General features: G+C 44.6%; 1 protein-coding gene across 1 annotated transcript in view; it reads right to left on the bottom strand.

The window, feature by feature from the left end:
* rin2 (Ras and Rab interactor 2) overlaps positions 1–26,259 on the bottom strand; it is a 94,853-nt gene that overhangs the window by 41,278 nt on the left and 27,316 nt on the right. The window contains exons 2-6 of the mRNA XM_033026419.1: positions 22,725–22,811; positions 13,722–13,816; positions 11,306–11,498; positions 3,260–3,371; positions 1,142–1,214 (exon numbers count right to left, since the gene is read on the bottom strand). Of these exons, the coding sequence (XP_032882310.1) occupies positions 1,142–1,214; positions 3,260–3,371; positions 11,306–11,498; positions 13,722–13,816; positions 22,725–22,811 (560 nt within the window). The remainder of the gene's footprint in view (positions 1–1,141; positions 1,215–3,259; positions 3,372–11,305; positions 11,499–13,721; positions 13,817–22,724; positions 22,812–26,259) is intronic.

The raw sequence follows: 26,259 nt of genomic DNA, 5'->3' as shown, positions 1-26,259 counted from the left end.
TTCACCATCCTCTGACTAAATAAATGTCTCCTCATCTCCTTCCTAAAAGAACGTCCATTATTTTTAGGCCATAAACCTCTAGTTCTAGACTCTCCTACTAGTGGAAACATCCTCTCCACATCCACTCTATCCAAGCCTTTCACTATTCTGTATGTTTCAATGAGGTTCCCCCCCTCCTTCTTCTAAACTCCAGTGAGTACAGGCCCAGTGCTGACAAACACTTATCATAGGTTAACCTCATGCCTTCTGTTTTTATCTCTGGTCTTTGTTCCAACCATCTTCTTATCAACCCCCCCCCCCCCCCCCCCCCCCCCCCCCCCCCCGCTTGCCTGTGCCCGTGCCTGCCACCCTTTGACCCCCCTCTCCTCTCTTCCAGTTTTCTCCCCCCCCCCTCCCCCCCAACCTACAGTCAGTCTGAAGGGACCCAACCCAAAACATCACCTATCCATGTTCTCCAGAGAAGCTGCCTGACCCGCTGCGTTATCTAGCATTTTGTGTCCCTTTGCGTTTAGAAACGTAGAAACATAGAAAATAGGTGCAGGAGGAGGCCATTCGGCCCTTTGAGCCAGCACCACCATTCATTGTGATCATGGCTGATCGTCCCCAATCAATAACCCGTGCCTGCCTTCTCTCTTTGCCCTCCTCTGCCCTCTGTGGCAGGGAATTCCACGAATTCACAGCTCTCAGGGTGAATAAGTTTTTTCTCACCACAGTCGCCCCTTTATTCTAAGACTGTGGCCGCCTGTTTTAGTTTTAGGATACTTTGGAAGGAGCTTTATGCTTCATCGCTCAATTATCTAATTAATGTTATCCTGTCGACCCCAACGTACCAGCAAAGTCCAGTGATGGCTGTACAGAAGAAGGATCAGATATACAACAGAACATACATGCAATGTCTCAATTTTATCAGTGTGTAGGAAGGAACTGCAGATGCTAAACTGAAGGTAGACACAAAGGAATCGGTGACGTTGCGGGTCGAGACTCTTCTGCAGACTCTCTGAAGACGGGTCTCGACGTGAAACATCACCTATTCCTTTTCTCCAGAGATGCTGCCTGACCCACAGAGTTACTCCAGCTTTTTGTGTCAATTTTCGGTCTCAACTTTAACAGTAGCTTTACGTTGGAGTCTGGCTCCTCTTACCTGCTAATACAGTAGAAAGCAATGAGCCGAAACAAGTCTGCAAAACTCAGGCAGGATCCTTCCAGGGAGAAGGCTGTGGAGCAAGAAAGAGGGAAAAAAAATATATATAACCAGACCGCTTAGATAGCATGCACAGATGAGAAAAATATCAGACAGCATTGGGTATTCTTTTTAAGATAGGCAGGAAATTAATGTATCACGACCAGTATGTCTGTTTTGAGACATATAGAGCAGACATTACTGGTTTGTCTTAAGCTAAAACAGCTGTAGCAACCCGCTTTCACATGCTAAAATCTACTTGTTCCATACTTGTGGTAACATCCTCAAGGGTTTATTGAAATGTCTTTCTTCCTGGACAGAACCAAGGGATATTTAGATTACACCCAGGTAGAATGAGGAGACTGTTATATTCATTAAGGCCCGATTGAGCAGTCGGGTTGAAAGTCCAGGGCAATTTCCTGCAGCTCTGTCATTTCCAGTACATCAGCAGTGGAGCCATCCACTTGGTAAATCATAAAGTCATTTGCTAACAGCTGGTTAATGTATTCGCAAAATCGCTGCTAATTTTATCTCACTGTTTGGCTTTTTCCTCAAGGTTACATAGGGCGGCGCGGTGGCGCGGTGGCGCAGCGGTAGAGTTGCTGAGCCAGAGACCCGGGCTCAATCCTGACCACAGTTGCAGTCTGTACGGACTTTGTACGTTCTCCCCGTGACCGCGTGGGTTTTCTCGGGAATTTCCGGTTTCTTCCCACAAACAATTAATTGTCTATTGTCTACTCCAAAGATGTACAGGTTTGTAGGATAATTGGCTCGGTATAGTTCTAATTTGTCCCGAGTGTACATAGGATAGCGTTAGTGTGCGGGGATCGCTGGTCAGCACGGATTTGGAGGGCCAAAGGGCCAGTTTCCAAGCTGTATTTCTAAACTAAACTAAACATGAGCATGCTGCTGACCTGAGCAAGGAATACCATGAACACAGTGGATGCACAGTTGCCAACCATCCCAGGTTGGGTGAAAACCAATAGTACGTGCAGTGGGTCCTCCAGGAGCTGTACCCTGGGAGAAACTGAACGCAGGCTGGCCCGTTTGTCAGCCGCCTTCTATCTGAAGAACTCCCATTCATTCCAACTTGACCCGTGGCAAGTTTAATGATGGCTAACAAAACTCACTTGGACGTTCCAGGTGCTATGGTGAATCAGTCGGAGGAAGCGAGAGGGACCGACCACCCAAACAGGGGAGGGTGGATAATAAATGTCAGCCTATGACCTTTGTTGTTGTGGATGCAAGGAACTGCAGATGCTGGTTTGTCAAGCAAAGACACACAATGCTGGAGTAACTCAGCTAGTCAGGCAGTGTCCCTGGAGAACAGGTGACACTTTGGGTTGGGACGCTTCTGAGGGTCTCAACCTGAAACGCCACCTATCCATGTTCTTCAGGGATGCTGCCTGAGCAGCTGAGTTACTCCAGTACGTTGTGTCTTCCCATGCTGTTCCTTGTGTTTTGTTCCCAGAAGCAGACAGTTTTGTTGTTTCTCTGCACGGACTGGAGCCACATCCCCGTAAAGCCAGCAGCGAGCGGGGCGTGGGAGTCATTGTACTGAATGAGCTTTGCGTTTAGTTTCACTTGTTATCTTTTAATAACTTTAAAGTCTGCAAAAAGTTTAAAACTTACTCATAACAATGAAACCTTTGTGGGTTGAAGGAATTTGCAGTGTGTTGCATTGTGGTTGATGCTGTAGTACATCACAGCTGCGGTCTTTATTTAACCATTATACAATCTTCTTCCTTTCCTTGGCTTTGCGTTATTTCTTTGAATTACAAAGTCATGCTCTTGCCTTGGAAGACAACGGAGTTAACCCTTTGGCTCTGGGCTTGGCCATATTGAATCAGATGGCCTGGCAAGGTGCGTTTTAATAACGCTTGCAAACAATGGCCAAATGTCACAAACAAACCCTCCGTGCAAGTCTTAACATTTGCACCAGTCACAATTTTGGATGCAAAGCCAATCTAATGGGACTAAACATTGCCATCTCTTCAGCAAGAGCACCTTGTATTACCTTCCTTACTTTATAGTGTTAACTTCTGTTCCTTCAAAGATAGAATCAAATGGTATACTTACTATACTGGCTTTCCTTGATTGGAAAGTCCTGGATAAAGCGTGGTCCTGACTCGGGTAATCGCATGGATATGATTTTCTTCTGAGTCCTGCATGATTTTCGGACCAGAAAGATCTGTTGGAATAAACAAATACTATGATGTCAGAAGTGGTCGAACTGGTTGCTAACTTCAACGCAGAACGAAAAAGACAAACCAGCTCACTTCTGACGACTCACCTGAACGATGGCTCAACTATCTGTTGCAGTGAGGCTCACTGCAGGTTTGAGGAACGGCAGCTCATCGTCTGTCTGTGGACACTGCCGCTGTCTAAACTTGGTAATCAATTCCACAGCTTTGGGTCAAGTTAATTTTTCTCTTTGTTCAGGAAGGAACTGCAGATGCTGGTACGCACCGAAGATAGACACAAAATGCTGGAATAACTCAGCGGGACAGGCACTTCTTCAAAGGGTCTCGATCCGCAAGCTCACCCATTCCTTCTCTCCAGAGATGCTGCCTGTCCCTCTGTTACTCCAGCATTTTGTGTCTCTCTTTGTTTAATTTAGAGAAACAGTGTGGAAACATGCCCCTCGGCCCATCGAGTCCATGTTCACCCGTACTCTACTTTTTCTATCCCACACTCTAGGGACAGTTAACAGTTTGCAGAAGCAGATTAGCCGACAAACCTGTACGTCTTCGGAATGCGGGAGGGAACCGGAGCACCCAGAGAAAACCCACACGGTCACAGGGAGAACGTATAAACACCGTACAGACAGCTCCCGTAGTCGGGATCGAACCCAGGTCACCAGCGCCGTAAGGCAGCAACTCTACCGCTGCGCCACCGTGCCGCACATTGACAGGTTCCATTTCAAAACCCATGCACTCTTTTGTCCTTCTTCTCTAACTGCTCCCATTCACTCAATAACCCGATAAACTTATTCCCATGGTCACCCTGGTTTTACCCTCCGCGAGATATCCTCCTTCTCTTGCCCCCCACCCCCACGCAGAAGCTTAGCACAGTTCTTTTGCCTTTGTCCCAGTTCCGATGAAGGTTCTTTCGCTTGAAATATTGTTTCTCTTCCCCCCCCCCCCCCCCCGACCTGCCGAGTATTTAGAGCATTTTCTGTTTTTATTTCAGATTTCCAGCATCTGCAGGGTTTTCTTTTCATTTTCGTCTTAACAATGGGAGGTGCGAAGCCTCAACATATTAATGGACATGGGTTAAGAACAAATACAGGAGATATGTAAAAGGCAACTCAAGTTGAGGGTCTTTCCTCAAAAGAAGCCTTTTGATCAGGCTTCATGAAAACATGCAGATGCTGTTTTCATGGATTTCAAAGGGAACCAGGTGGGTTGAGGGACAGGAGAGCCCATTGATATAATTAAGCTGAAAGGACTGGATAGAATAGATGTGGAGAGGATGTGTCCACTGGTGGGAGAGTCTAGGACCAGAGACCATGGCCTCAGAATAAAAGGACGTACCTTCAGAAAGATGATGATGAATTTCTTTAGTCAGAGGGCGGTGAATCTGTGGAATTCATTGAGACAGACGGCTGTGGAGGCCAAGCCAAGTTTAGTTTAGTTTAGAGATACAGCGCGGAAACAGGTGTCATGGGGTTACGGGGAGATGGCAGGAGAATGGGGCTGAGAGGGAAAGATAGATCAGCCGTGATTGAATGGCGGAGTAGATTTGATGGGCTGAATGGCCTAATCCTGCTCCTATATCTTATGGACTTGTTGCATGGTGTTGAAAGCCTTGAGAGATCAGGGACAGAAAACAGAGCATCAGGTGATGGGAGACACAAACTGTTGGAGTAACTCAGCAGGTCAGGCAGCATCGCTAACCACCTGAGGTACTCCAGCACTGTGGTCTTTTTTTGTAAACGTGGATATTTGCAAACATATATATTAGGGCATTTGCTAGAATCAGTGGTGTTTTTTTTTGTTTTTGATCTGATCATTACACTAACTCTCACTCGTTTTAGAGGCTGTACGATCATACTTTGCATAATGGGATTTAAATGAGCTGTGAAGAGTACAGTTTGTGCTTCGGGTAATTGTCAAGGGGGTAAAAAATTGGCCGCCACTGGTGAAATCTAAAAAGAATATAAAAAGAATGAAAATGAGAAGAATTTCTTTAGTCAGAGGGTGGAGAATCTGGGGAATTCATTGCCACAGACGGCTGTGGAGGCCAAGTCAATGGGTGGAGTTTGACAGATTCTTGATTAATACGGGTGTCAGAGGTTATGGGGAGAAAGCAGAATGGGGTCGAGAGGGAAAGATAGATCAGCCATGATTGAATGGCGGCGTAGACTTGATGGGCCAAATATCTTAATTCTGCACCTATCACTTATGAACTTATTTAACGATATATATAAGATGCAAAACAACCAAAGGCTCTGTGTTTGAGTCTTGAGTCTGAAGAAAGGTCCCGACCCGAAACGTTGCCTGTCCATTCCCTCCACTGATGTTGGCTGACCCGCTGAGTTCCTCCAGCACTTTGCATTCTTGCTCAAGGTTCCAGCATCTGTATTACCTTGTGTAGCCGAAGCTCTGATAGGCTCAGAGACATAGTCACCTTGATGTGGGGTGATAGTGGATACGGTAGTTGGAACGGCTCCTTATTTTCTGCATTGTGACAGGGCGGTACAGCGTCGCAGCGGTAGAGTTGCTGCCTCACAGCGTCAGAGACCCGAGTTCAATCCTGACCACGGGTGCTGTCTGTGCGGAGTTTGTACGTTCTCCCCGTGGCCTGCTTCGGTTTTCTCCAGGAGCTCCAGTCTCCTCCCACACTCCAAAGACATACAGGTTTGTCGGCTAATTGGCTTGGTAAAATTGTAAATTGTCGCTAGTGTGTGTAGGATTGTGGTAGTTTGCGGGTGATTGCCGGTCGGCGTGGACTCGGTGGGCTGAAGGGCCTGTTTCAGCACTGTATCTCCAAACTAAACCAGACAAAATAACACGAAGAGTAGTTTGTTTGATGCATTAAAAAAGTAATGAGTGGCTATTTTTGAGTTAGAGTGTGAACATTGTCCACTGATGAAGGTTTTTTGGCCCAAAACGTTGCCTATTTCCATCGCTCCATAGATGCTGCCTCACCCGCTGAGTTTCTCCAGCATTTTTGTCTACCTCCACTGATGATACTCAGGCTTTGTAACAAGGCGGCAGAATCTTAAAACAATACCAAATTAAATGAGTAGAAGTACTTTTACACAGGGGTCAGAAACATAGAAAATAGGTGAAGCAGGAGGCTATTCGGCCCTTCGAGCCAGCCATTCATTGTGATCATGGCTGATCTTCCCCAATCAATAACCCGTGCCTGCCTTCTCCCCATATCCCTTGGTTAGAGGGATATGCAGCATACTATCCAAAACAGCAATCACTTTTAAAATATAAGAATAACGAATAATATGGGACGAGGGCAGGGAAATGGTGATAAATGGATAACTCTCCTGGAGAACCGACATAAGCCTTAATGCGTAGGGAGTAACTGCAGATGCTGGTTTAAACCGAAGACAGACACAGAAACGCTGAAGTAACTCAGAGAGTCAGGCAGCATCTCAGGAAAAAAGGAATAGGTGACATTTCAGGTCTGAAGAAGGGTCTCAACCCAAAACATCACCTTTTCCTTTTCTTCAGAGATGCTGCCTGACCCGCTGAGATACTCCAGCATTTTGTGTCTTTCTTCGACATAAGCCTTCGATGGGCTTCACATATTTAAAATTCTATCATTCCATTGATGAACACAGAGGGTAATTTTGGTTGCGAGTATTCCACTTCACCGTGTGTATTCTCCTGTTGCTGCATTCACAGCACAAGTCACACTTGACAAATTGCATGACGACTAAGTGGCGGCTTGTTGTGTGTGACGTGTGACGTGAGAAGCATAAGCAGACATTAACTCAGCGCTAACTAGCCAAAACCTGGGACAGGGAACTTCTTGCATATTGAGTCGGTGTAAACCAAAGATCCTATAGCAAGCAAGATAGATCACTCAACGAAAAAGACGTAGTACGGTCATGGGCAGATTCATGGGTAATTTTCGGCCCCATTTCCGTAACCGGCTTCCGTCTCTGCACCAAAGATCCCATAGAATACTAGTGCGGAGACGGAAGCCGGTTACGGAAACATCCTCGTAAAAATAAAAGTTATTTGGAAAACATCTTCTCCTTTTCAGAATTATAATTTATTGACACAAACTGTTCCCTCGCAACGTTGATTACACTGTGAGTCGGGTCGGGTCGGGTTACTGAAATGGATGAAAAAAGGCCCACGTTCCGCTCCGTTGCGTACTACACGTCAGCCCATTGCGTTTAGAAGGAGTGGTCTAACTTGCTTCGCTATAGGATCTTTGGTGTAAACTCTAAGCAACGAAATGTGGCAAGACCACGAAAGAACAATTAAAGTTACATCTTCTGATAGAAAAAGATGTATTTGCTGTTTTAGTTCACTTATCATTCCTGACCTTAAACTATTAAATTTAAAATTTTCATCCGCATATTTAAATGCTTTTTTTTAAAAAACCACACGTTTCAGGTACTGACACAAAATGTCACCTATCCATGTTCTCCAGAGATGCTGCTTGATCCACTGAGTTACTCCAGCACTTTGACTTTTTTTTGTGGTAAACCAGCACCTGCAGTTCCTAGTTTCCACATATTTAAATACTTTAACGTTCTTGATTCTTCCTATCACTACAGTTTCATTCGGCTCACACCCAAACTCTCGATGCCTTTAATTCTACTCATTTGTGTATCCCTTGCCTTTCTTCTGATTCATGGTGGTTATTGCTTCAGCTTTCTTGACATCATATTAGATTCCTTTATTGTCATTCAGACCTTTCGGTCTGAACGAAATTATGTTGCCTGCAGTCATACACAGAACCAATAAAAACAAAACATACAATAAACACAAATTAAACATCCACCACAGTGAGTTCACCAAGCACATCCTCACTGTGATGGAGGCAAAGTCTTAGTCTCCGTCTCTTCCCTCCTTGTTCTCCCTCTGCGCTGAGGCGATCGATCCAGGCCGGAGATGCCGCCCTCCAGTCCAGCGGACCTCCGTGGTGATGTCGCCGCCGCCGAAAGCCGCAACGCCGTCTCTGCTCCGAGACGGCCCGCCACAGCATCAGCTCCGGGCAGCCGCCCCAGCTCCAGGCCGCCGCCCCAGCTCCGGGTCCGCAGTCTCCGCTCCGGGTCACTGCCCCAGCTCCGGGTCCCGCAGTCTCCGCTCCGGGTCACTGCCCCAGCTCCGGGTCCCGCAGTCTCCGCTCCGGGTCGCTGCCCCAGCTCCGGGTCCCGCAGTCTCCGCTCCGGGCCGCTGCCCCAGCTCCGGGTCCCGCAGTCTCAGCTCCGAGCCTCGCTGCATCAGCTCCAGGCCGCCACCGAAAGCCAGAACGCCGCACCAGCAAGTCGGGCCACTGCTGCCTCAGCCCCGAAGATGGCCAGCCTCTCGTTGGTGAGTCCTGGCTGGCTCTGCCTCCGGAGCCTCGGGGTCAGTCGCAGGCTGGAGGCCGTCAGCTCCGCCATTAGGCCTCAACGCAGAAGGAAGCAGAGAAGGGGGATACGACCCAAAAAAGTCGCATTCCCCCGAAGGAAGAGACAGAGAACATGTTTCACCCCCCCCCCCCCTAACACAACCCAACAAACTAAAACTTAACCAAAACAAGACAAAAAAAACAACAGAAAAAAGTAAAGACAGACAGACTGCAGGCGAGCCGCAGCTGTTAACAGCGCCGCCACTTCCGGAGAGTTATAGAATTATACAGCATGGAAATAGGCCCTTCGGCCCAACTTCCCATGCCGACCAAAACACCCCATCTACAATAGTCCCACCTGCCTGTGTTTAAGGTCATAAGGAATAGGAGTAGAATTAGGCCATTCGGCCCATCAAGTCTACTCCACCATTCAATCATGGCTGATCTATCTCTCCCTCCAAACCCCATTTTCCTGCCTTCTCCCCATAACCTCTGACACCAGTACTAATTAAGAATTTACCTATCTCTGCCTTAAAAATATCCACTGACATGGCCTCCACAGACTTCAGTGGCAAAGGATTCCACAGATTCACCACCCTCTGATTAAAGACATTTCTCCTCATCTCCTTCCCAAAAGAACGTCCTTTAATTCAGGCCCATAGCCCTCCGTATTGGAGAATGTGCACTCCAAAGGCCCTCTTCCTTGTTTGACCAGACCTGGTTATCTCTCCTTATTCCCTCCTTTGCTGCCATGGCAATCATAATAACATCCAGTTTGTTCCCGTGAGGCACTTCAGAGCATTGAGAGTTCCAAATATTTGCTGCTCTGTTGCTTAATGCACAATCATTTTCTTTTTTTTACACAAGGAATTTGATGAAAATGTAGACATGTTATTCAGCCTCCTGCATCTGGATCAGTTCATCCTAGCAGGGCTTGCCTTTGAACTGCTGCTGACAACATTGCCCTTTAATACTAACAAAACTATCCATCTTAATTTAGATAGTTCACATCGCAGTTATCTTAATTTACGATAATTTACACAGTCGTCTGGCTCTGTTGTTTTTAAACAAGTTGTTTGATCTTCCCTTCCTCAATGTTGCATGCAAGATTATGTAGATATTCTGGACATGTATTTGATATATATCTAGAGGGAAGTGGTGGGCAGCAGAGAGAGTTATGTTGAACTATTTGTCGAGGATTTGCTTGCTTTACACAGCAACATGGTTTGTTTTTGCTTCCAACCACACACTGCGGCTATTCAGTTTGAACTGGAAGAGCTTCTTCGGCTCATTTTTGGGTTGGCATTTTACATTTTCTTTTGATGGTGAAAGAAACCTTTGAAGTTTTTTAGAAATTGAAAAATAAAGAAAATGTATTTGAAAAACACGGTAATATTAACACTTTTTTTTTGAGCAGATGTATTGGAAGAATAAAGTATAACCGATTGTGGACTTCGGAAGGGGTGGGGACCCACAGTCCCGTTTATATCAACGGGTCGATGGTGGAAAGGGTCAAGAACTTCAAATTCCTGGGCGTGCACGTTTCCAAAGATCTCTCCTTGTTCCAGAACACTGATGAAATCATAAAGAAAGCACATCAGCGCCTCTACTTCCTGAGAAGATTACGGAGAGTCGGTATGTCAAGGAGGACTCTCTCGAACTTCTACAGGTGTACAGTAGAGAGCATGCTGACCAGTTGTATCGTGGCTTGGTTCGGCAACCTGAGCGTCCAGGAGCAGAAAAGGCTGCAAAAAGTTGTAAACACTGCCCAGTCCATCATCAGCTCTGACCTCCCTACCATCGAGGGGATCTATCGCAGTCGCTGCCTCAAAAAGGCTGCCAGCATCATCAAGGACCCACACCATCCTGACCACACACTCATCTCTCCGCTGCCATCAGGTAGAAGGTACAGGAGCCTGAAATCTGCAACATCCAGGTTCAGGAAGAGCTGCTTCCCCACAGCCATCAGGCTATTAAACACAACTTCAAACAAACTCTGAACTATAACAGCCTATTGCACTTTATCTGTTTATTGAAGTGTGCGTATATATTCTATGATATATGGATACACTGATCTGTATTTATAATTACAATATCCTGTTGTGCTGCAGCAATGCAAGAGTTTAATTGTCCTATCTAGCACACATAACAATAAACTCACTTGACTTGACTTGACTTGACTTGACTTGACGATGATAATGAAAGGGCCTAGGCTGGGAGACTTGATCATGGTCCATTAGAAGTTGGAGCGGCCTTATCAGGGCTGATTACATTTCTCTGAAGGTAATAAATTGTCTAAATATAAATGCTATAATAAAATATGGAGGTTAGACAGATACAATATTTACTGAAGGCTAATTGTGAAAACTGCCTCGTGTGTAGGATGAGAAAGTGGGATAACAAAGAACTGGTGTGAATGCGTGATTGGTGGCCGACATGGATTTAGTGGGCCAAAAGGCCTGTTTCCATACTGTTTCTCTAAACTAAATGAGACTTTCCAGAAGTGTATTCTTTGAAAGAGAAATCAGAAGCCCGTCGCATATCTACAGGTACGTCAGCCATCCTTTGAAAAGAATGTGGTCACGAACTTACCCCAGGGTCTTCTGGCTGCAGAATACGAAGGGCGATTTCATCACTCAAGCCGAGTTGTAGCCAGACTGGATAGGTGTGCAGAAGGCGATCAAATATGCTGAGGTTGCAGATGAAGCTTTCGTAGCCAGAATCCCTCAGCCAGTATTTGGCAGCTTGTTCTTTCTCAGAGTTATACTCCATATCCCTCTGCAAACTGCTTGACAAGTCACCATCGATGAGAAAAACAGAGACAATTAAACAATAAAAATAGCCAGTCACATAAGTGCAGGCACCTCACATTTTACATGTGTTCGATTTATGCGTTTTTAGAATAACATGCTCGTTTAATTACTACCGAACTTTAATTTACATGCGGTAGCCACAAAATGCCGGAGACAGGCAGCATCTCTGGAGAGAAGGAATGGGCGTGCTGCTATATTCGTGCTTCTATTTCCTGGGATTACGCGCTCAAATTTACGGAGTTTGTACATTTTCTCCGTCAATGCGTGGGTTTTCCCCGGGTGCTCCAGTTTCCTCCCACATCCCAAAAACTTACAGGCTCGTAGGTTAATTGGCTTTGATAGATTGGAAATTGTTCCTAGTGTGTAGGATAGTGCTAGTGTATGGGGATCGCTGGTCGGCGTGGACTCGGTGGGCCAAAGCTGTATCTCTGAACTAAAGTAATGAGAGATTTGATCAGTAATTATTTGTAATTATTTCACCCAAACCATAAGTCTATGAATATATTTCTTCCATGGTGAATAGTTTTAGCACTCAAATTGGCAATGTTTGATTAAGTTTGACAAAACAAATCACCATTTAACTTTTCCATTTAAAAATCAAATTACTTTTTGTATTTTCTCCATTGTCTTCTGAAATTTATTTTAGTATTTCGTACAGGGAACTGTTATGATCTTGAATGCATCGTTTGTAAAAGGGGTTCAATAATAAATCTTTTTACTATTGGATAAATAGTTGACAGCAAAGAGCAATTCCACAGTTATGGAGGAATGAGCAAGGGGAACCATGAGGTGGGACTGATTCTATCAAATGGAAGGGCTAATGACTTGTTTTCCGTCATTACAAGAGGGTTTGATCACAGGACTAAAGATGTATTTATATCGGGGCCTTGGTGAGACCACACCTGGAGTCATACATATTATTGTAGCCTCCTTAGCTGATGAAGAACATACTTGCCATGAGAAATAGTAGTACAGATTCACTAGATTGGTTATCCAGAGATGATGGCTTTGCCAGAGATGCAGAAACATAGAAAATAGGTGCAGGAGTAGGCCTTTCGTCCCTTCGAGCCTGCACCGCCATTCAATATGATCATGGCTGATCATCCAACTCAGTATCCTGTACCTGCCTTCTCTCCATACCCCCTGATCCCTTTAGCCGCAAGGGCCACATCTAACTCCCTCTTAAATATAGCCAATGAACTGGCCTCAACTACCTTCTGTGGCAGAGAATTCCACAGATTCACCACTCTCTGTGTGAAAAATGATTTTCTCATCTCGGTCCTAAAAGATTTCCCCCTTATCCTTAAACTGTGACCAAGAGTAGAGATCTAGTTGACTAGACCCCGTTTAGAAGAATGAAAGGAGACCTCATCAAAATATACAAAATTGTTGATAGACTTGAAAAGCCAAAATCTTGGGAAAATGTTTCCTTGACTGAGTCGTCCCAGATGAAGGCACAGTTTGAAAATAAGGGGTGGATTGTTTAAGATTGAAACGAGGAGCAGTTTCTTCACTAAGGCTTTGGATCCCTCAGCTCTAGGTGGCTGAGGAAGTTGGGCCTTTCATTCCAAAACTGAGATAAATAGGTTCCTGGACGTTAGGGAACCATGGGATGTTGAGAGAGTGGTAGAATTGGCCACGATCTTGCTGAATGAATGGCGAACCTAGATTGAAAGACACGACTGCTTACTCCTGTTTCTCTTTCTTATGCTCTTGACAGCTGACGCAAGCATGATGAGCTAAATGACTTCCTTCAATAATGTACTCATTTAAGTTCTATTGAGAGACTTTGCCAAAAACAAGTCATGAGGAATGAGGAAGAAGACTCAACTGAATTTTGATCATTAGGTACCAACTTAGTTGGTAAAATCAAAGTAAAACAAATCAGAAGCAGCCACAAATAGTTAGCTCCAAACCAAAACATTCTGCCATTATGGCAACAGACATGCTGAGGCCTATAATGGTGATTCTGAAACCCAAGCAGATTTTGACCGAAGCTTCCAAAAAAATGAGCAAGATTTTACCAATTTCCGTGGCGTTGAAAAAACTCAGCTGCAACAATGTTTGAATTCTATATTAAGAGTTAGAGTGTCAGAATAGAGTGCATGCTGAAAGAGAATTGGTCAGTGTGCAGGTGGGCAGCAATAGCTCGTGCAGCAAAGTACGCATTATTAAAACAAAGCATGAAAACTCACCCTAGCCACCTAGCAGAGTGAGCATCTTCCTTTGCATCGGGAACAGAGTGAACCATTTTCAGCTCTCCAATTTCGAAGACAAGCGTGTCAATCAGCTGTGGTAAGCAGGCAAGAGTGTACAGTTAGGTGTCGGAAGAGTATGGTGCCAAGAACGAGTGAACCGGTCTGCCGAAGCTTGACATTACTAAGCACACAAAGTATTTCGGTCAGGATTTCCCCTGAACTTCTGTGAAGGGTTAGTACTCCCATTTAAGGCAGGCCCGTTAGAATGCACTTTTAATCAAAGATAGCTCCTCTATAATCTTTGCTTTTAATTGTGCCAGATACATAGGCATCTCATGTGGGTTTTAAATAACAATTACTTTTGGAAAAGATGATACAAACGTCTCAGGGCCAAAATTGCAAAGCAGTGAACTTTTGTCATTTGTATGATAAATTGTGGAATATTACAAATATATAGATTTTTTTTTTAAAATATCAGTAACTGAGCTTTTTGCATCGTTTGTTATTAAAAATAGTAACGTTTAGTCAAGCCAGTTAAAACAATTCATATTTTGCAAATATTTATTTAGGTATTAGTTAATCTGTCCAAATGTCTAGCAACAGTAGGGCGATTCCTCTCTATTAAATCCTATTTTCTGCAGGTGTCCAAAAATAACTGACCACAGCGACAGATAGATTATACAAATAACATCTCCAGCACTGAAAATGTAAAATTGCAAGTGTATAGATTTTGTTTTTTTTAAAGAGGAACTCCACATGCTAGTTTACCAAAAACGATATAAAGTGCTGGAGTAACTAGACGGGTCAGGCAGCTTCTCTGGAGAACATGGATAGGTGATGAAAAGTCCAGAGGAAGGGCCCCGACTCGAAATGTCACCTACCCACGTTCACCAGAGATGCACCCTGACCCGCTGAATTACTCCAGCCCATTTTCCCATTAGCAAATGTGTACTTAATTATCACATGCCATTTTATGCTCCACTCCTCTTTACCAGCTGTCTCCCCTCTGCTTCATCAGTCATAATACAGAGCTGCCAACTCTCACGCGTTGAGCGTGAGAATCACGCATTTCTCACGCTCTCACGCTGATCACAGAATTACTCACGCTCTGTCGTGAGAAATTCTGTGATCAACGAGAATATCAAAACTAATATCAACTGCTTATGTGCGCGTCTCTTGACAAGACAGCAACATTCTTATTCTCTGTTATTCTCACGACCGAACTGTCACACACCTCCAAAGCATGTCCCCATGCAAATTTACATTGAAAGACACGGACCGGGCAGTGAATGAGTGTCACCCAGCGCAGCAAGTAAGGCCATGTCCTGCTCCCGGCGGCTGTCGGAATTTAAGGATTTGCGGGAAGCGGCGGATATGAACAAGGCCGGCAAGTGGCAGGAGAGAGGTACATGGGCCGCGGAACCGGGGGGGCTGCAGCTAGACTTGTTGCAATATCTCCGGCTTTGGACGAGGCGCTGCTGTGGTCTGTGTAACCTGGTTGTGGGTGTTGGAGAGCCGGGACGGAGGGAGGGATGGAAGCAGAAACAGCGGCGGGAGCAGATGAGGATGGGGAGCCGGGGCTGGCGAGTGTTTGCCGGGCTGGCGAGTTACTCGCTGCAACTCCGGCCATGGAGCAGCCTCAGTGCAAGAGTCCCGGGTCGTCGGAGGCGTTGCGCCGCGGCCGTGAGAGTCTCTGTGCCGAATTCGCCCAGGTGACCGGCATGGGCCAGGCTGCGGCTCGGTGCATCTTGGAGGACAACCAGAGGCTGCTGGGAGTAGGTACCAAGCACTGGGTAGAAGCGTTGGAAGATAGTGGCCTTCAAATGGGGGTGGTTGGAGAAAGCATCCTGCTTGCCTGCTTAATTTTCACTTACTGTAACTGCAGGAAAAATGTTCCCGATGTTGGGGGAGTTCAGAACCAGGGGTCACAGTTTAAGAATAAAGGGTAGGCCATTTAGGACTGAGATGAGGACAAACTTTCTTCACCCAGAGGGTTGTGAATCTGTGAAATTCTCTGACCCACTGAGTTCCTTCAGCACTGTGTGTTTTGTTTTTGTATTCAATTCTTGTTTGACCGAAAATTCCACCCAACATGCTGAGAGAAACCCAAAAAAAACTGTTTCCAATGACAGACACAAAATGCTGGAGTAACTCAGCGGGACAAGCAGCATCTCTGGAGAGAAGGAACGGGTGACGTTACCGGGTCGAGACCTTTGTTCAGAACTTTATCCAAAGCTATTTTTTTTTTAAACAGGCTGTAAAATGAAGAGTCTGCAAGTTGTTTGCTTTCAATAAATGGGATTAACCCAAGGGCATATTTGTTGGTTTTCTCCTCAGAGGATTTGCAGTCTGACTGTCTGCAGTAATTCCACAGAAAAACAAACAAATTCTCCAAGTGCTGATAAGTTCAGAGTTCTTCCCAACTCCAACCACTTTTCCGTGAAAATTGATGACACCGAGCCAATATGTTTAGGGATTCTGCACGGACTTGCAGAATAAACTCGACACCAAAGGTACGATTACAAAGGGAGGGATGAGTGTTCGTTTTCATGGATGTGATTCTTCCGTATTGCAAGGGAAGTATTAAGGAAGGGCAGCTTGCCAGGATACTGTGGGCAAGTCTGATCCATCTGTACAGTCGGCAGTCAACTGCTTCATTCAATCACTAGGTAGAGTGTGTCTTCAATCAGAGATGGAACTAATTACATGGGAGTTGAAATTACAGTTCACAATAAAAATTGTGTTCGATCGTTAAGAGGGCAGAAGGACCAGCAGTACCTGTTATGTGTGGGGAAAAAACTGCAGATGCTGGTTTAAATTGAAGGTAGACACAAAATGCTGGAGAAACTCAGCGGGACAGGCAGCATTTGTGGAGAGAAGGAATGGGCGACGTATCGGGTCGAGACCCTTCTTCAGACCCTTCATCAGTCTGAAGAAGGGTCTCGACCCGAATCGTCGCCCATTCCTTCTCTTCAGAGAGGCTGCCTGTCCCGCTGAGTTACTCCAGCATTTTGTGTCTAGCAGCACCTGTTGCTTTATTAGGCTTCGTAGCCCTTAGTCATATAATCTTACAACGTGGTAACCAGGCCCTTTGTCTCAACTTGCTCTCACCACCCAACATGTCCCATCTACACTAGTTCCACCTGCCTGCATTTGGCCCATATCCCTCTAAATCTTATTCGCTAAGTTGCTTCTAACACATCATTTTATTTATAGTGCCTTTACATTATATTAGTTGTAATTATGGCTTAATAAAGATTTAATAAGTATTTAAAGTTTTGCTACTTTGCAAGCCATGGATAGTTTAACACTGGCTAGAGAAGCTCAGAACTGATCATTGACAACAGGTATGAGAGAGACTTATACCTTCAGCTTATATTAGCATTTCTAGGCGTTCAAATCATGAGAATAATCAATTCTCCAAAAATTGCAGGTTTAAAAAAATAATCAAACTTTCAAATCACTCTGGCTTGGCAGCATATCACCCGTTTCAACCTGGGTCATCCTAATCTATTGGTCATAGTAGTACAGATGTATAAACATAGAAACAAAGAACATAGGTGTAGGAGTAGGCCATTCGGCCCTTCGAGCCAGCACTGCATTCAATACGATCATGCCAAGATCAGTACCCCGTTCCGGCTTTTCCCCCATATCCCACGATTCCCTTAGCCCTAAGAGCTAAATATAACTTTAGATCAAGATTGGGGGGGGAATGTTAGCAGATATTTAATGGATCACAACCACATGTATCAGTGGTACAGTAGTTCTACCCTTGATACACTACAGTTCAAGGATCTTGAGGTCCAAGTCCATAGCTCCCTGAGAGTGGCAACACAAGTGGATTGAGTGGATTTAATGCTTGCCTTCATAGGTCGGGACATTGAGTAGACGAGTCAGGAAGTTATGTTGCAGTTTTAAAGGACTCTGATGAGGCTGCATTTGGAGTATTGTGGGCAGTTCTAGTCCCCCTAGTCCAGGCGGGATTTGGAGGCTTTGGAGAGAGTGCAGAATGTTGCTTGGATTAGAGGGTAGTAGCGATAAGGACAGGTTGGACAAACTTGTATTGTTTTTTTCCCTGGGGTGTCGGAGACTGAATGGAGACCCGATAAACATGTATAACATTATGAGAGGCATCAAGAGGATAGACAGTCAGAACTTTTTCCCAGGGTGGAAATCTTAACGACTGGAAATCATAACTTTGAGAAGGCCAACGTTTGAAGGAGATGTGTGGGGCAAAGGTTTTTTCTAAACAGAGATAGATACCTGGAATGTACAGCAAGTGGGGGATGGGGGGGGGGGGGGGGGGGGGGAGATATTACAACAGTGGCATTCAATAGACTTTTAGATAGGCACAAAGATATGCAGGGAATGGAAGGATATGGATCACATGCAGGGAGAGGAGATGAGTTTAACTTGGCATCATGTTCCACTAAGTGGGTGCATGATCATGCTCAGAAGACTGTGGAGGCCAAGTCAATGGATATTTTTAAGGCGGAGATTGAAAGATTCTTGATTAGTCAAGGGATACGGGGAGAAGGCAGGAGAATGGGGTTGAGAGGGAAAGAGCCAAGATTGAATTGACTTAATGGGCTGAATGGCCTCATCCTGCTACCATAATTTAGGAACGTATGAACCTGGAAACATATTACTGGTTCTATCATAAGAACAAATCGCAATCCTGAAAAGCTGTTACAAAGGAATTAGATTTGGACCAGTGAACAAAGTACATTTCACTTTAGTGTAAAATGCAAGTATTTTTCCACAGAGGTTTTGAAACTCAGGTAAAAAACAATATTATCAAACGTGGAGTCGACTAAAAACCTCAGGTGTAAAGCCAAGATTGTAGATCAGTGCGTGCTCCTTTAACATAGTGACCTCACCACTACTAACCACTCCCCATTGTCTCTTGTATAATTGTAGCTTCCCCACCTCCAGCTCTCTCTCTAGCTCCAGTGATGACCACGGACAGCTAGTGCATAGTGTGTGTAGTGCTTATAATAAAGTTATCTAGTAAAAGACTTTGTGTGACAAGCAAGTCATTTTACAAGATAACAGTTACTTTTATCTCCATTCAGATGCATAAACATTTTGATGGAATGTTTGGAGGAATGTCAATAGACAATAGGTGCAGGAGTAGGCCATTCGGCCCTTCGAGCCAGCACCGCCATTCAATGTGATCATGGCTGATCATCCCCAATCAGTACCCCGTTCCTGCCTTCTCCCCATATTCCCTGACTCCGCTATTTTTAAGAGCCCTATCTAGCTCTCTCTTGAAAGCATCCAGAGAACCTGCCTTCACCGCCCTCTGAGGCAGAGAATTCCACAGACTCACAAATCTCCGTGTGAAAAAGAGTTTCCTCATCTCCGTTCTAAATGGCTTACCCCTTATTCTTAAATTGGGGACCCTGGTTCTGGACTCCCCCAACATCGGGAACATGTTTCCTGCCTCTAGCATGTCCAAACCCTTTAACACTCTTATATGTTTCAATGTCAGTCGACATTCAATGGATCCCAAACCACATTTAAGGACATGGAGAAAAATGCTCATTTTAAAAATGTTAAATGAAGCCATATGCAAAACGTGAGCGGACAAGTGATAATTAAAAATCAATTTCAACAGACATGGTGTCTGTGACCTTGTTCAAACTATCTAGCAGTCCTTTCACAAACATCAGAGATAGATTTTAAAGTAGCAAAGTGCAATCCATTGAAAATTCCACTGCGGCGAAAAGAAAACAGTCGCTTGTTGCAAAATGCATCCGCGGGGGTATAATTGACTTCCTAAACACTAAACTCCACTGACCGCAAGACCGTATTCCACGGAATTTGGTTACTGAAAACAAGTTGTTATCCAACATAAGTACTCCATTATCTTTGTTTCTTTGTTTATCTTTGTTGCAAAACAGTGGCTATGCAAAACGGTATCTCAAATCTGGGTTTTTACAGTTAACCCAACTGCTGCTAAAAAAAAAATATGAAGGAACACATTCACATTTATATGGCGGCATTCACAGCCCCAGGGTGCTCTAGGTTCAATCTCAGAGATGCCACTTGTTCCAGTTCTACCAAATGAATGATGAATTTGATTAAAACACATCCAAAGACCTGCCTGTCAACATTTTCCATTATTTGGTTCGAATAATTAATAAAAGAACTTGACGTGGCGTGTAAGGACATTACATCATCCAGCTGATTTTTAAAAAAAACTGAAAAACAAGTTCATCAAGTCTGCAATTTTAGCTGTACATCAACAAGTTATTAAAGATCTGGGTAGTCATAGAGTCATACAGTGTGGAAACAGGCCCCTTCGGCATAGCTTATCCATGCCGACCAAGGTACCCCATCCACACTGCCCGCATTTGGCCCATATCCCTCTAACCCTTTCCTATACATGTACCTGTCGAATTAAAATATTCCAGAAGTTAAGATAGATAGGAACAAGAGTAGGTCTTTCAGCTTGTTCTGCCATTACTTGACTCAATTTAACCAACCCACATTCTGCGCCATGTTTAAATTTTCAGTCCGCTCAACATCTCATAGCAGATGAGTTCAAGTATCCTTTAATTGTCGTGAAGAGCAACAATATCTCCACTATACCCCCACTCGATCTCTTGCCTTGTCATTTGCCTGAAGCTTAACTAGACTCTCAGGGTAGGTGGCATAACTGGCCCAATGATGATGACCTTTGGATTGCACAACTGGTGGCGAGCCCTGTCAACTGGCCTCAGTCAGGTGAACGACAACAAACAGAGACAGCAGCAGCGCCGCAGCTCGGCGCCAACCCGGAGAATGCGCCCTCTTTAGCACGGGCACCTACGGATGTCGAACCGGATGGGATCACCCTGCTGCAGACTAAGAAGACTAAGACCATCCATTTCAACCCGAGCTACCTGTTGAACTCGTGTCATCTGCTGAAACCCGCAATAATGCTTTTGTTCCCTTAAAGCCCTGTCCCACTGTACGAGTTCATTCAAGAGTTCTCCCGAGTTTGCCCTGATTCGAACTCGGAGATTTACGGCAATGGCCGCTCGTCAGTACTCGGGGCTCTCGTGGACATTTTTCAACATGTTGAAAAATCTTCACGAGTCTTCCCGAGCTTCCCGCGTTTCCCGAGTAACTGCCGTTAGCGTTACGAGCCACTAAGAGACGTCCCTGAGCTCCGACGTACCCGCTACGTACATTCTACGTGCTTCCACGAGTTTGATTTTTTTTAAACTCGGGAGAGCTCTTGAATGAATTCGTACAGTGGGACAGAGCTTTTAGGCTTGGCTGTTTCAATGCATTCCTGGCCAGCCTCCCTCACGCTCTTTCCCTAAACGCGAGCTTCATCCAAAAAGCCGTCACGCATGTCCTTACAATTAAGGAAACAGCTCATTTTTAACATTGCCACCCATTTTCTAACCCCTCAATATTCCTCCCTCTGCCGATCTCCATAAGCTCCTCCAGCCCTGTAACTTTGAGATTCACCTCCCTCTACTTCTGCATTTAATACTGAATTGAGTTTTTCCTCTTTGAACAACTCCACCGCAAGCTTTCAGATTCTCTGCCCCCCCCCCCAAAGCTCTGGACTTGCTAATCCTACCTCACAAATTCTTTCATCCAAAAAGCTGCTTAAAAACCTACTATCCAAAACAAACCATTTGTGGTTCTCATTGTGGTTTGGTGTAGTTTATAATACTCCCGTGCAGTGGGTGGTTTAGAGCTTTTTGGTACACCAAAGGAAATGTAATGACAATGAAAAATGAAGGGGAAATTTAGAAAACTAATCTAGTCGTACAGCGTGGAAACAGGCCCTTCGGCCCAACTTGCCCACACCGACTAACATGTCCCATGTACACTAATCCCACTTGCCTGCATTTGCCCCATATCCCTCTAAACCTGGCCTATCCATTTACCTGTCCAAATGGCTCTTAAACGTTGCAATATTACCTGCCTCAACTACTTCCCCTAAAAAAGCTCTAAACCACCCTTGTTCCATATACCCACCACTCTCTGTGTGGAAAAAGTTACCCCTCAGGTTCCATCAAATCCACCCCCCCCCCCCCCCCTTAAACCTATGTCCTCTGGTTCTTGATTTCCTCCGTTTCTATCTGGGCGTCAACTCGAACTATTCCTCTCATGACTTTGTATCTGGTCTCTTTACCTTGGGTGAGGTCTAAATCCTACGTACATTACAAAACAAACAGCATCTGATGCAATGCATACATACATAATTTATGATCTGTCTCTGTAATTCTCTGCTCCCATCTGCATGTTTCACTGCACTGCCTACCTAACACATGTGCACTGGGCAACAATTAATATGTATGGTTCACTATTCACAGTGAAAAGCTCTGCTATGCTCTCAATCCCGCACCCTCTCTCTACCCACTCCAAAATGCCACAGATAATATCAAGTGTTATTTTTGTTAACATTTTATCGGAACTTGTCAAAAGCATTCTGGCAGCCCAGATAAATGACATCTATATCTGGCACACCAGTTAACTTAAGTTCAACTAGGCTTGCTAATCATGACTTACCTTTGTCACTAGTCCATGCTGACAGGCAGTGATCAGTCAGTACTTGTCCTCTCAACCACTTTGCCCCCTCACGAGCACTCTTTAATCCACTAACATTAGCAACTGAGCGTTTGACCGTCTCAGCAGCAAGTCTACAGGATAAAGGAAACACAGTCCAGGGTGGGATCATTTCCTCACCACTCAAGCATGCTTCCTGGCATGTCCACTGATGACAAAACACTAACAAAGAGTTGCTGGACTCAAGTTCATCTTTCCCCCCCACCTTCCCCCCCCCCCCCCCCCCCCCCCCCCCCCCCCCCCCCCCCCACTTAACCCTCCACCCAATCCAAAATAAAAAGCAACAGGGTGGTTGTTAAGGGGCTGGCTAAAGAAATGAAGGAAGGGAAATAAAAAGAAAACAGATGAAGAAGAGGTGCAAGGAACTAAAGTGGTTAGTGAATAGTGCTTCTGTTAAAAACACTGCAAACAAGGTTACATTACCTTAAAAAAACTCCCTTTCTGCCGCTCAGCCAGACCTGACATTGTCAGGGGGCTATTTGGGAAAACTGTAGAGTTAGCCAGACGAACCTGAAACCAAAGATATTTAATGGTTATTCCATGCGGAAGGAAATACTGAGGCTCGTTGCAAAAAAAAAATTCCCCACCAGTCACAACACACATTCTGCCAAGATCTATGACAACACTCCCCTTTCATTAAATCCATAAGGCAGAGTAATACTGGTGAACTGACCCCAAAACAGAGCAGAACACAAAGTTCAGCAACATTGTCTCCCAGAGCCCACTTCGCCCGTATTAAATACAAACAGCTCCGAGCTCATTAACCAGAAACACTGGAGAGATCTTCCGCGAATCTCCTGCGTTGAGACTGAAGGCAAGAAACATCCAGCTGCTTCTGTTTAAAGTTTGGAAACCTGGCCCGTTAATTCACTTCTTTTTTTTTTTAAATCGGTATAAATCTCACTCTTTCTCATTTGACCACAGAGTAATTCAGATGCAAAGTGAAGAAAAACAATTATTCTCAAACAGCTGGTTATTCTCATAGGGTTGCCTAAATCTGCAAACCCTGTACAATCTTTTAATCTAAAACATACATTCCAAATTGCTCATGAATTTGTCACAGTAAGGCAGTGGCACATTGAAGAAATGGAACCTATTGGAGTTTAAATTCTCACAAACCATGATATTTAGTTTAGTTTATTGTCACGTGCACTGATGTGCAATGAAAAAGGTTTGTTGCGTGCTGACCAGTCGGCGGCAAGACTATACATGATTACAATCGAGCAATTCACAGAGTACAGATACATGATAAAGCGAATAATGTTTAGTGCAAGTTAAGACCAGTAAAGTCCGATTAAAGATAGTCCGAGAGCCTCCAATAAAGTAGATAGTAGGAGTGGGTGATGTTTTAGGTTGAGACCCTTCTTCAGACGTCTCGACCCGAAACGTCACCCATCCCTTCGCTCCAGAGATGCTGCCTGTCCCGCTGAGTTACTCCAGCTTTTTGCGTCTATCTTCGGTTTAAACCAGCATCTGCAGTTCCTTCCTACACATTTGGGACTAGTGTAGATGGGGTATCTTGCTCAGCATGGGTAAGTTGGACTTTATCAACTACCTTACAAAAGGACATCATCCACCGACCTACCATCGGTAATCACCTTCATCACCTACTCAAAGATCTCAATCAAAGTTGTAAACCATCGCTGACGGTCCCTAATTGGTCCATTCTTTTCCAAATGTGAGTAAAATCCCATTCCAAAGAATCCTCTTCAACAGCTTCCCTACCGTTCTTGTGAAATGACAAGTTTGTTATTTTTTTTGTCACCCCCCCTAGATAATATAATGAAATAATGCTTCAAACAATGCTTTTCAAAATGGAGCAGAAATTCTACTGCTGGAGGTACTCAACAGGTCAAGCAGCATCCGTGAGAAAATGAGGGGGGAAATGGGGAGGAGTAGGGAAGGGGAGGAATTCTCAGTCCCAAAGCAGGGACTGAGAATCTACACCAGCAACTATTCCTTCCACACCAACCCCACTAATGTTGTTTGGTGCAGTTTAGTTTATTGTCACGTGTACCGAGGTACTGTGAAAAGCTTTTGTTGCGTGCTAGCCAGTCAGCGGAAACACAATACATGATTATAATCGAGCCATTTACAGTGTATAGATACATGAGAAGGGAAAAACGTTTAGTGCAATGTAAAGCCAGCAAAGTCCGATCAAAGATAGTCCAAGGGTCATCAATGAGGTAGATGGTGGTTCAGGACTGCTCCCCAGATGAGGTAGGATGATTCAGTTGCCTGATAACAGCTGGGAAGAAACTGTCCCTGAATCAGGAGGTGTGCGTTTTCACACTTCTATGTCTTTTGAATGAGTTCCTCCAGCCGTTTGTTTCTTGTCTATCCTGCCCAAGCCTGCAAACCTCCAGCATCTCTCCATTATTCAAATACTGCCGCCGTGCCACCCATGCACAGAATCATCGCTAGGCCCTTGGTCCGGTAAACATCCTCCAGAAAGAAAGTGTCTGTGCACACAAAAACATTTCTGTGACTTCAGTGCCTTTAAATCTAATTTTTCATATTCAATTATTGTCTGGAAGGCGACAAGAAGCAAACATAAACCTTTGCATATTCTCTTTTTCGGTCAGGTTAGTATTGATATCACGAACGTGGCAGAAAATGCATTTAATTTGCCAACTTTTTTTGCAGTTTATTTAAGCAGACTAACATGGTATTAAAAAGATAAATAAATATGAAAGTCATCCAAAGGCCTCATTGTGGACTTTATATACAGTGCCGGTAAATGATTCAACAATAAATACTTGGAACTGGAAATTCCATTGTATAAAGTAACATTTTTGTGCAGGGCACCATTTGTTTATCTGTTCAAGAGACCAATAGCAAAGATATCACTTTTAGGTTGGCGGACAGCCACGAGAGAGAGATGTCACAGGGAATGGAGACGGAGCCTCAAGCTATTTTCATTTTACATTGAATGAATTGGATGAAAATGCAGCATAGTAATCCAAACAACAACACCATATTTGGGAATTTGCAGCATTGTCCCCGTGAGCAGTTATATAACAAGGTGTGTTCGTGTACCTACATTTGTGTACATTGCACAACCCTTCACTCTACCGAGCTTCTATTGGAGTGTTTTCTTGTCATATGTCCCAAAACGGAACAATGAAATTCTTACTTGCAGCAGGTATGTAAACTGTACCCAGTAGATATCAATTAGCCTGCAAACCTGTATGTCTTTGGAGTGTGGGAGCATCCAGAGAAAACCCAGGCAGTCCATGGAGAGAACGTACAAACTCCGTATAAATACCACCCGTGCTCAGGATCGAACCCAGGTCTCTGGCGCTGTAAGGCAGCAACTCTATTCCTACGCCACCGTGCTGCCCTGAGGCAACACCTGGAATCTTTGAGGGTGCTCTCAGTGACATCTATCTCTTAAGTCCAAGGTCCTGCTTACCTGTGATGTTCCCAACAATGGCTAGCTTTGTCCCACTGACTAGACATACATCATGTCTGCTCCCACGTCTGTGGAGTGTGGGAGGAAACTGAAGATCTAAGAGAAAACCCATGCAGGTCGCGGGGAGAATGTACAAACTCCCTACAGATAGCACCCTTCGTCAGGATCGAACCCTGGTCCCTGCCGCTGGAAGGTAGTAGCTCTACCGCCCACGCCATCGTGCCACCCGTGCACAGAAGCATTGCTAGGCCCTTGGGTCATCTTCCAGAAAGTGTCTGTGCACACAAAAAAAAATTCTGTGACTTAAATGTAATTTTAAGTTACTGCATATATGGAAGTGAATGCATTTGTTAAAGAAGCTATTTTAAGTACTGGTAGGACATGCCAAATGCCTAAGAAAGGAAGCAATAGACCCACCATACAAACATAGTCTGTGTAACAGCTAGCAGTATAGTTTGCAGATTTATCATTCATGTGCCAGAAGTTACCCAAAGTAACACGCTTGGATTATGCAGATTTCCCTTCATGGAACTCTAATGGAGA

The sequence above is a fragment of the Amblyraja radiata genome, chromosome 8, assembly GCF_010909765.2.
Source record: "Amblyraja radiata isolate CabotCenter1 chromosome 8, sAmbRad1.1.pri, whole genome shotgun sequence".
NCBI lineage: Eukaryota > Metazoa > Chordata > Chondrichthyes > Rajiformes > Rajidae > Amblyraja > Amblyraja radiata.
This window is presented reverse-complemented; position numbering and strand designations above follow the sequence as displayed.